Source organism: Maylandia zebra, linkage group LG16 (genome assembly GCF_041146795.1).
Source record: "Maylandia zebra isolate NMK-2024a linkage group LG16, Mzebra_GT3a, whole genome shotgun sequence".
Taxonomy (NCBI): Eukaryota; Metazoa; Chordata; class Actinopteri; order Cichliformes; family Cichlidae; genus Maylandia; species Maylandia zebra.
The window spans coordinates 24,700,729-24,712,334 of NC_135182.1; the positions used below are offsets into that span (position 1 = coordinate 24,700,729).

At 39.5% G+C, this 11,606-nt stretch overlaps 1 protein-coding gene across 5 annotated transcripts in view; it reads right to left on the reverse strand.

Moving 5' to 3' along the window:
• The window catches only part of cps1 (carbamoyl-phosphate synthase 1, mitochondrial), a 60,552-nt gene extending 54,353 nt beyond the window's left edge, over positions 1–6,199 (reverse strand). For 4 of the 5 annotated variants that reach the window (XM_076875137.1, XM_014408282.3, XM_076875138.1 and 1 more), the window contains exons 1-11: positions 5,874–6,198; positions 4,641–4,750; positions 4,218–4,362; positions 2,576–2,665; positions 2,437–2,493; positions 2,255–2,347; positions 2,042–2,131; positions 1,311–1,439; positions 1,016–1,122; positions 724–865; positions 401–478 (exon numbers count right to left, since the gene is read on the reverse strand). In XM_076875137.1, coding sequence (XP_076731252.1) covers positions 401–478; positions 724–865; positions 1,016–1,122; positions 1,311–1,439; positions 2,042–2,131; positions 2,255–2,347; positions 2,437–2,493; positions 2,576–2,665; positions 4,218–4,362; positions 4,641–4,750; positions 5,874–5,996 — 1,164 coding nt within the window. In that variant the 5' untranslated portion in view covers positions 5,997–6,198. Of the gene's footprint in view, positions 1–400; positions 479–723; positions 866–1,015; positions 1,123–1,310; positions 1,440–2,041; positions 2,132–2,254; positions 2,348–2,436; positions 2,494–2,575; positions 2,666–4,217; positions 4,363–4,640; positions 4,751–5,873 lie in introns of all 5 variants that reach the window. The other variant, XM_076875140.1, reaches the window with a different exon arrangement.
• Between the last annotated feature and the right edge of the window lie 5,407 nt (positions 6,200–11,606).

Below are 11,606 nucleotides of genomic sequence, written 5' to 3' on the forward strand. Positions count from 1 at the left end.
TGTGCCATTCGTCCATCTATCCATTCGCTTCCGCTTATCCTTTTCAGGGTCGCGGGGGGCGCTGGAGCCTATCCCAGCTGTCATAGGGCGAGAGGCGGGGTACACCCTGGACAGGTCGCCAGTCTGTCGCAGGGCTATGCAACTAACATCACCCTCAGCTTACTTAGATCAGATTCTAAGAACAGTTAAAAGATCTGCACCTGATGACTTCTGAGGTCTGACTGATTATTGCTACCTGGACACCACATCACTTTTCCAAACCATTCACAACTTTTACACAAGTACTATTTTAGAATAGAGCTCAAAGTTTTACGCAAGTTCCATTTTGTGAATATACTTTAATTAGCTGGAGTATAGTGTTCAGGTACTTCATGCAGCACCATCAAGTTTTTTTAATTACCTCTGTGTCCGTGGGACCGCCCTTAGCCTCAGGGTGAAACTGGGCTGTAAAAACAGGTTTAGTGCTGTGCATGATCCCCTGGAAATTGTGAAATAAAAATCATGAAATTATGTATATATTAAAAAAAAAAAAAAAAAAAAAAGATACTGTTAGCATTTCGAAAATAAATGCATCTTTCCAAAATATTAGTGTAAACATCATACAGTCCTGTATTTGCTTCAGTTATTGCTGTAAAAGAATTGTTTATTTCTTTATTTTTATAGCCAAAGCCTAGGGAAAAAAGTCCTGTTAAAGACTGAATATTCACACAGACTGAAATCAACCTCATTGGTGCCATCATTTGCGTTGATGAAAAGCGGGCCCCACCCTGGGGGCAGGGACTCGCTGTCTATGCCATAACCGTGGTTCTGTGCGGTAATGAAGGCCTGGCCCGTCATCACATTCAACACCGGCTGGTTCTGGCCTCTGGGGACCCACAGAAATGAATAAAACACATCATCTACTTCATTACATTTTCTGTCGGACAGGTTACACTTTAGACTGAAATCTTTATCTGAATGCAGAGCATATACAGCACGCTGTATCATATTTATGATTGGCTGTTAAATTGGTCACCTGTTGCCCATAGGTAGTTTGTATGACTTGGCTCCTGCAGCCAGGGCAGTGATCTGATTGCCCATACAGATCCCAAATACTGGCTGGGGACGATCGCTCTCCAGCACCTTCACAAAATAAATATTATTACAGAAACAATGGTGGAGCTATAAACACAGTTATGAAAAGAAATTGTTGAAACAAATATATTAAATATTATATAGATAGAGCTCTGCAACAATTTTAGTTCCTTGTTAAACCTGTGAATCAATACTCAAGTCTCTCAGTTCACATAAACATTTGTGAAGCATCCTACCTTGTGCACGTTATTGATGAGTGTCTTGGCCAGAGATGGATCTCCTGGTCCATTAGATATGAACAGGCCATCATAGTCTAGACTAAGCAAGTCCTGGTCCCACGGCACTAGGTGGACTTCTGCACCTCGCTGCACAAAAGCACAAATGTAGTTATTTTGTAATCTTCTGAGTATACTTAAAATGTCAAATGAATGTAAAATCAAAGTAGCAGAAGATGACATTTATTTTATCCCCCTAGCTGTAAAAATAACTACAGACAACACCAAATAGACATAATGTCATAATGAGAGCTCTGACATTTATGGTTTATAATCTCCAAACATGTAATGTTGTTTATAAAAAAAAAAAACAACTGAAAAATAGAACAAAAAGAAAACAGAGAAGGGTCAACGCTGAGTGTAACGAATAAGAGCAAATCGATGAATACAATGTTATAACCAATCCAATTAAAAGCAAATATCACAAGTCATTAACTTTGAGTACAAACATGATGAAAACCCACTCTCTTACCAATCTCCATGCCACAAACAAATTTTACATTTCTGGAGCTCATTAGGCCCAGATTTACTTTCTCAAAATTTCTAGGTCAGGTTGCAGAAAGCATGTAACAGAGCGCTGACTTTTTTATTCTGGGTTTATGCAGAGGAGGTCATTTGGGGCTAAGTCACAAAAACAAGGTCTCCAAATGGAACGCACACAGTCGAACAAGGATGTTTCACGCAACTCTCACCTTAACCAGCAGTCGAATTATGTTATGTTTAATGCCACAGTCGACAGCCACCACTTTAATTGGGTTGCCTTTTCCAAAAACTTTGACTTCCTGGTGAGTATAGAGGCATGACAAGAAGAGGTTAGTGCCATTTCAAAATATCTAAACAAAAGGAGTTTTTAAATCTGATATTATCGTTAAATAAAAAAAAGAAAAAAAACTGGCAGTTGTTACCTTGGTTGAAACTTCTGCTACTAAGTTTTTCTGATTGGGGTCAGTTATGTCAACAGGCTGACCATCAAATTCAATCTTCCCCAAAACTGTTCCCTTAAGAGAAACCACAAGCCAAACATATCAGAAACTGACCGACTCATTCATTAAACGTGAAACAGATACAGTCTTTCTAATTGTGGTACCTTATCTCTGATGACTTTGGTCAGCATCCTGGTGTCTATCCCAAACAGTGCAGGAACCTTTTGAGGGTAAGATTTACATTAACAGAAAAGTCATATTCATCATTCACGCATTCTCACAGCTTCTAATTTGCAATCTAACCTTCTCTTCTTGCAGCCATTGACCCAGAGACTTGACAGAGTTCCAGTGGCTGTACTCGTGGCTGTAGTCTTGAACCAGTAGACCAGATACCTAGAGAAACCAAAGCATTGTATGAGCCTTGGAAAAAAAAGTCCAATTTAAAACCCCTCCAGTCTATTAACTGCAGTTACACAGTTTTAATAAAAGGGTCAGTCAATAATAATAACCATTCTGACCTGATGCTTCAACCACTTAACCCTAGCTGTAATTAAACAAAAATTCAGTGAAGTAAAAAAAAAAAAAAAAAAAAAAAAAAAAAAGGAAAATGGCCATGAGTGGTCAGTGCCAACTGCAGTGTTAATTCTTTATTTGCCAGAAAATTAAAGCAGCTCTAATATGATTCAACATTAACAGCTGACATTCTTATCAGTGAGAAAACTGTGGTGGATTATATGCAGTTAGGTCCATAAGTATCTGGACAATTTATGGCTTGAAAAGCAAACAGACTGCCTTCTGGCAATCATTTTCATAGCCAAGTGAAGCCGTGCACAAAGCCAAACACATAAAGGATCCAGAGGTGAATTTAGTAGCCATTCACTGAAAATCTCAATATGAAGAACAAAGAGATGCCAAGCCAATTTAAGGAAGCCTTAATGAGGTTGAGATGTATCAAAAACTTTAAGAGTGACCAAAAATAACCATCATTCTTAAAAAGAATGAACGCACCACCAGCTCAGCAACACCAGAAAGCTTCAAAAAATGGAATGAGCACAGAGTTTATTTTTCACTTGATTAAGTAAAACCTTTCACATCTATCCAAGTCAAGAACTCTTTACGCGGTAGCTGTATCACTGTTAAAGTCTACATTCAAGAGATGTCCTCAAGACTGCAAATAAAGCGTTTGCATCAAGTTGCAAACCACTGGTTACACTTAACAGGAAACCCTTCCCATGCTCTTTGGGCAGGTCGGAAAAAACTATTTAGGCAGCTAAAACTTAGCTTGTAACAGAGAGATGGGAAGCGAAAAGTTTGAAGAAGAAAAGAAACAGATCCAATATGTCACATCAGCTGTCAAATATGGTGGAGGGAATGTTATGGGCATGTATTGCTGGAGCGCCTATAATGGATTGGGCCACTAGTTGAATTGGCTGTAATGGATTGGCTATAGCATTTGCTCGTATTAGCGAAATACTTCAAAAGTGATCGGACAGAACTTCTAAGTGCAAATGGATAACGAGCCAAGCATACTGCAGAAGCATCCCAAGACTTTTTCTCAAGACAAAAAAAAGTGACATTTTCCAACTGCAAAGTCACCTGATCTCAACTCAACAGAGCATGCTATTCAGTTATTAAATACAAAACTGAAGGCAGAGAGAGACTCATAAACAAGCAGCAACTGAAGGAGGTTGCAGTAAAAGCCTAACAGAGCATTTCAGGGGAGAAAATGATATTTGTCTGCATTAGTCTGGTGATGCCCATGGGTTCTAAACTTGAGGCAGGCAGGCAGGCAGGCAGGCAGGCAGGCAGGCATTGTTTACACAGGATTTCTATCCAATTATTAAAAACAAAAGAATGAGACAAACGCTTGTACAGTCAGATAATTACTCAATGTAGCGGAATATGAAGACATGCTTGTAAGACAAGCCACACCTTAGTTACCTACTTGAATGCGTTCTGACTCTACATGTTTTCTCAGGCCTAGCTCATCCAGTTCCTCTGTATTCGGCACACCATAGTTCCCTACAATAGGATATGTCAGCGTCAGTATTTGACCTCTATAACTTGGGTCAGTCAGGGCCTCGGGATACCTAAAGTAGAAAAAAAACAGAAACATTTTGTAAAGATTTTTATTGAAGTGATTTATTGGTTTTAAAAAAAATGCACTTAAACTCACACTTCTATTTAAAACTATATAAATGTGACTGATGCAGAGGTTATCAAATTAAAAGCAAGTTTCATGTCAGATGTCAATGCCTTTTTGTTTCTTCAAATATGTACTGGAATTGTTGAAATGTGCCATTCAAAAGAAATAAAGAAATAAAAATCTAACGTTGTTATAATTTCAGTCAGCATTTCTCCTTCTTACCCCACAAGACCAGTATTGAAGACCAGCTCTCCAGCAACAGAGGCATCATGCCCAAAAGAAATCCCTTTCATCCTGGTGCCATCCTCCAAGACCAGGTGGGCTGTCTGGGCCTGGGAGTTAAAAGTAAAGTTAAAAAAAAAAAATCATCACACCCCAAAATAATATATTCTCTTTTTATTAAGAGACTTTGGAAGAACCAAAGGAAAGACTTTGAAAAAGATGTGTTGTAGATTTTGAGTTTAGATGCAATGGCAACCAGTGACGCTCTGGGACATCATGCTGAAACTGCAGGCCTGTGTGAATTGTACTGCGAATGCTGAGACAGACAAATCTGTTTTTCTGTTGTGTAGGAGTGAGAGAGTGCATCTGTACACGTGTCTAAGAGAGAGGGAGAGCTGCATAGATTATTAAAGAGGCTGGTGTGATGCACCATGACCTCCAGATAGCAATCAGGAAAACAGTGACCAATATTACTCGTACTCGTCACAGATATAAAAATATTAGCATACCACCGATTTATTCACAGCCTTAAGATCTTTTAAATAAAAAAAAAAAATTTCTCAATTAATGCATTTACTTACTAACGTTATTTAGCAAATTAATGCATGTCATTTTAAAAACTAGTACTTTATCTACCACAACCCTGACTCGAAACAAATAAAATTCTCGCCTTTTCCGTGAATGTTGCAATCAGAGATCATCTGAAGCATGACGCAACACTCCTTCTGATTTACACGTTGTGCATAGTTGTGCAGCTGTTTGCCACTTTAGCCGAGACAGGCATGTGAACATCTCACCCACTTACAGCATCTCATTTTACAACTTCTTTTACGAATTGTCACACTAAAATTTCACTTGTCCATGACCGCGCCAATCTGCCTTGAAAAATCAGCCAATTTACTAAAATGTTGCACAATGAAAAACGTCAAGCTCTACCACAAACAACTCCGTGTGTTTTATAGAATATATTCGTGTGTGTATTCGCCGTATGCAAAGCATGCCTGACGCCATTTATTTTAATACACTTGCAGTTTCTACCCCCCCTCATCTGGCACGGATTCCTATTTGCCAGCCACCATGTGGATCAGCTGTTGTTTGTAAACTTCAGCATTTTTTTCCTGAACTTCAAGGGCTGAATAAAGTAAATTACTTTCAGCGAGATCTTTAAAACAGTTCAGTTCTTGGATTTATCGCAGACAACAGTCCTTACCGGTCACACTTCTGTTTTCTTACCTTGACACTAAAAAGTTTTGCAGTGTGAAGTCTCAGGCAGCCCGCGTTCCCCACGTTTCTGCCTAACACGCATCCTTGTCTCAAAGATTTCACAACGCTGACAGCTTGGAGGATTTTTGCCATATTAACCTATAAGCAGACTTTTAGTAAGACGGCGCAGACGTGGTTGAGAAGCTACTCGTTATAACAAATAACTGAGGGAGAAAAAGTGTGAGCGAGATTTAAGCTTTCCCTCGTGTCCACGCCGCAGGATTGCAGTATAAGCAAGTGAGCGCTTGAAACGTTGATGTGGATTCGCCGGTGGGGAATTGTTGAAGCGCGCGGTGTTTAGGGCCTCGGGGAAAGCCGAATGAATGTAGAAGTAGCATGTGTTTAAATTTCGACTCACGGGTAAAGTGATCACATCCCAGCACTAGAATGGTTGTGGTTTTCTAAACAGTTGATGCAACAATATTGTTTAACCTGTTGTTGAATTGAAGATGACAGATATCACAATACTGATATTGTGATTTTAAATGTTCAAATATTTATGGACCTAATTGTTTATGCATACGTGCTAATACACAGTTGTCGAACTCCAGGCCTCGAGGGCCGGTGTCCTGCAGGTTTTAGATGTGTCCTTGGTCCAACACATCTGATTTAAATGGCTAAATTACCTCCTCAGCATGTCTTGAAGTTCTCCAGAAGCCTGGTAATGAACTAATCATTTGATTCAAGTGTGTTGACCCAGGGTGAGATCTAAAACCTGCAGGACACCCGCCCTCGAGGCCTGGAGTGTGACACCCCTGTTCTAATACCTCTAATTCCTTCATTTTTATCAAATTGAAAATTCAAAACAATCACTATCACTGCAAATACAAGCTACAACACAGAGGTGTACTTACTGAATGCAAGGAAATCTAAACACACGTGACCTTTGTAACATTCAATTTGGGATCAAGGCCACACCTTACTTACCTAGCTGCACTGTGAGATGTCAAAAATATATATTTTGAATTGACTTTAATTGTTTTGAAAGCATAAAGGAACACTCATTCTTTTCATTCTCTAGTAGAGCCAAACAAAAATAAGGTCCACTGTCTCAATACGAGGGAGGAGGGACACAAAGGATAAAAATATAGTGCACGATTAGCAGGAAGTGTTCAGAAATGTAGCTCTGTAGTGTATCAGCGTGACTTAACCTGTGAACTATATAATCACAGTCACCTGTTGGTTTTCTAATAAGTTGACCTTGGATGTAGCTTTTGTTCTAATCATTTGGCCGTGTTTCAACATTATTATAGAGACTAATGTCAAGCTAAAAACAGGCTTTTGGCAATTTTTTTCTTAGATTATGTTTTTAGTTTAAGTTACAATGGAAAAAAACAACAACTGACTTTTTAAAAAATGTCTACACACAAGACATTTGTGATTAAATGCACACCCTGCATTTTAGAACATTAAACACAGACAGAGCTAAAAGAAAAATGCTTTCCCACTGGGAATAAATGTGCCCACTTATAGCAAACTTTTGTATAGTGCTTTCTGTGCAACAAACTCTATACAACATTTTCTTTGAGGCCAATTGCCTGCAAAAAAAAAGGCAAACTGACCATGGAGTGGCTGCATGGTGGTAGGATTAGAGTGTACTGTGTATTTGCTGATCACTGCAAGACTGGTCCTCTGTGGAGAAGGCTGTCTGACTGCCACTCTGCTGTGTTCAGCAGTCTGAACAAAGTGGGTGTGAGTACTAGAACCTGTTTAGATCAGGAAATACCTCCACACTCCAGAAAATAGACTTGGAACTATAACATGTGCTGTATAGTTAACTTTGTTGCCATGTGCCAGTCTTTAGCATTAAAGAAGTGCTCTGGTGCAATATGTCATTGCATTGTACATATATGCCTCATTTCCTGTGCTGAAGCTTATTTTGTTTTTATTTTTATATTTTTTTAGTTCTGTGCATTTTGTGTAGTTCCTTTCTATTTGATGAAACTGCCCTCCTCTCCCTGCAAACCACAATCATTTCCCCGATCAAAATGAACCTAGTGAGCTCCTTCTGTAGATCTGTGGAACACTGCTGACATCCAGTGGCAGATGTTGTGCAAGAGCTGCGGCGGGATCTTGAGTCACTGAATAGTGTTACAGCAGCTCAGTGAGTGGGTACACTTGATGTGTAGATTTGCAGCTCTCTGTATATGCATAAGTAAAATAACACCTTCGCTCCTACTATGTTGTAAAAGCTTTGACAGCTTTATCAGTAAAACGACAACTAAATTTAAGTCAGAGGACATGTCTTTTTTGATGTAATAAAGGATGTGATGCATAGTCTCTGTTTATACTGCTGTCTAAACCTCACTTAATACCATTACAGCTTTTTTAAACGGTTGATGTTGTAATCCAATGTAGTGAACTTTAACATTTAACAGGGATTTAAAAGGTTGGTTTCATGTTTTTGAGAGCAAATATCCAGCACAAGCTTAGCCATTCAGGTTAATATTGGTTCATTTTCATACAGTTCGGTTTTATTTATATAGCACCAAATCACAACAACAGCCACTTCAAGGGAACTCAAGCTTCTGTCTCTCTATAGTCAGACTGTTTATTTCTGTGATCGTGCTGTAGCTTATGCAGTAGTTTACATTTACAGTACAGTATTATTCTGCATATTAAAATAACACAGAAGAGCATTTCATGTGCATAGAACATTTATTTATGTATCCTTTTAACAACAATAAACGTGAGCTATGCAAGTGCAAATCTTCCTTGAGTGCATGGGAGTATAGCCTACTGCAGAGCCCACTGCTGAGAGGATAATTAAATATAATGGTTCAACCATATAAAGTTCCACTATGTGGAAATAAATATTCCGAAAAAAAAGAGGCATGAACAAGTAAGGCGTCTGCAGGAGATCTGTTAGTATGTAGTGAAGAGAGACAATGTCACATTGAAAATTAAAAGGTTAAGTGCACCGGTTGAAACTGATCAGATTGTGAAACTCTAACATTAACTCCTACAGTCATTTGGCCTGGAGTCTATACATTACAGACCTCATTACACATCAGTTTTCGTCCTGGTGCTGAACCGTTACAGTAATAAATCATTTTATTTGAAGTTGTCCTTGAGAAAAACCCGTCATAGCAGATCCATAAGCCCGAGAATTATTACTGGCATTAAAAAGCTTTATATTAAGTCTGTAAATATTTTTATGAGACTATGAAGCCACTCAACACTTAATTGGGCAATAACTTTGTTCCTCTGTCACTTTTAAATACACAGGTCATTTAAACAGTGCCATCAAATATCCGATTTGATGCTGGGTCGTTGTTTTTCTGTTTTAAAAATAATGCGGTAAAATAAACATGCACTCAGCGTTTAGAGATTATCACTGCACTATATTAGACCGAAACAACTGATTGTATAATTGTAATTATAGGACTGTATTCATATACTATATTCAACTGTATTCAATTTCGTCCTCTCATCTTCTCTGCTGAATGTTTCCATTTACAGATAGAGTGCCAAAATTCAGCCTTAGCTCTTTTCTATCAATAATGAATAAACTGCATCTAGAAAATAACTATGTGATGACTGCGAGAACACGAGAAGCCTGGGCAATGTACTGTATGGCTCTTTATTACTGGGAGGGCTGTCATTAGCTGCCTTTTAAATTCCTCCACTGATTGGCTGGCGTACGGCCTAATGAACTCTAGTGTCTATCCTCGGCGGAGGGATCCCACATTGTCTGCAGTTTCAAGTGTGAGTTTCAGATGAGTTTCAGATGGGGACCAAGCTTAAGAGAGGACTTAAATAGACGCCCCGCTAACTCTCCCCGCTGTTTGCCAGGTTTCCAAGTCTTGGCCCTGACATAAGAGAGATAACTGGTGCTTCGTTTCAAGGATGTATGGTGGGGTTTGTTCGCCGTCAGTTCGGACTACTTAAATTGAGCAGTTTGACTGACAATTCTTTCACTTTACATATGAAAGCAAGTTTGTTTGTATAGTGTGTTCCAACAATAAGACTAATAAAAAATGCTATTGAAAAATATAAACAGGTCGAAAAAAGAAGAAGTGTGTGTGTGCGTGGGATGATTTTGGAGGTCTGAAAGGTTCATAAAGTAGCAGCAGATGAGAAATGTACAGCACCGCAGGACCAAACCTCTCAGTTACAGTTCACAGCATACAGAAAGCAAATGCACGGAAAGCAGTGATTTGTTTCACATTCATGGCCGACCTGATTTTGTTCAACTCATTGCACACTTAGGCTGGATTTTATGCATACAGCACTAATGGCAGGAGAGCAGGAGTAGTGACATGTGTATCAGTTGTTGCAACAGTTGTAATGACTGGAAAATTGTTTGTGTGACTTTCTGAACCAGTACTTTGAAGCAAAACGTTCCATTATTTAAAAAGAAAAAATAGTAAAACTATATTTTAATGCTTTCATTTGAATTATTCTAAATGAACAGTCGCTGATTTATAATCATTGAGTCAAGCCTCCGTATCTATAATGGAGTTGTGTTGTATACTGTTAATACAATCTTTTGAACAAGGTTTTGCTAGCATCAATCAGTGCCTCAGCATGAGCTGTCAAGCTGGTACAAAATCCGCTCACAGTGTTACCATACATGCTTTGAGTGGCATTGTGACAGTTTAGCAGTCTTGCTGTGACAGCAAATTCAACCTCTGGATTATTAAAGAAAGTTATCGTCTGGAGAGAAAAGAAGGAGCAGACTTTTCCCTTTGGCTCGTATTAGATTCCCATCCTCTGTAGTGATGCAGTGGCCTCAGTAAAAAAGGCAATAGGTACCTTTGTTTAGCCTGAACCCATCTTAAGCCCTGTGTGGCCAGTGTGGGGCTTTCTAGAGAGCGAGGGAGGGGAAGAGAACACATGGGCCACAGAGGCTGCATCAGACCCCTTAAGGAGCCATGGCTCCCGCTCTTTGAAATCCCAAGAAACTTCACACCTCTCTGTGGGGACTATAAATAGGCACCATCTGTCCCCCAGGCTCAGTTACAGCCTCATTCCTTTTGGCATGGACGTAGGGCAGAGAAGGAAGCACTCAGGGTTTAAAAAGAGGGGGCGGTAGATGGAACCAGAATCCAAAATTTACTCTGCTCATCTCAGAAGACTGACTCAGTGACCTCTGCTGAATATTTTGAAGCAAAGGAAGTCCTTCGCTACGGTCCGTCATTTCCTTCTTTTCAGTAACCCTTTCAGCACTGCAGCTCCCCACCGAGCCAAATGCCAGTGACCAAGGAGCTTCTGCCATCTTTGGAATCTTACACCACACTGCACTCATCGCATGATGTTTTTCTCAAGTTCATGTTCTCAGCATTTCATTAATCATGCTTAACGCAGGAGTACTCCAAGGCTAGGACAGGTGCTATGTCTTGAAATCAGTACCTCTGTCTTTCCTTCTTCGTGGAATCTTAATTGCACAACTCGTAATTTCACGGCTGTTTTAGTTGCAGTACTATAAAATCCAGAATTTCCAGTACGGATACAAGTTAGAAATACTTTGAACTGCAGAATTTGACAAATTACTATGAACGCAAAGTAGCAAACATTCATTGCCACTTTATGTCACAACTCCATTCCTGAGGTGAGACTGTTATAGCACCTGTCCTGAAGCAAACCTTGGAGTGATAATACGAAATGCCTCTCTTGTCCCCACCAAGGGCATAGCTACAGAGTGCGGAAGTGACCCAGAGAAGACAGGTTAAAGCAAGGTAGCTGCAAAAGAATGCCCAT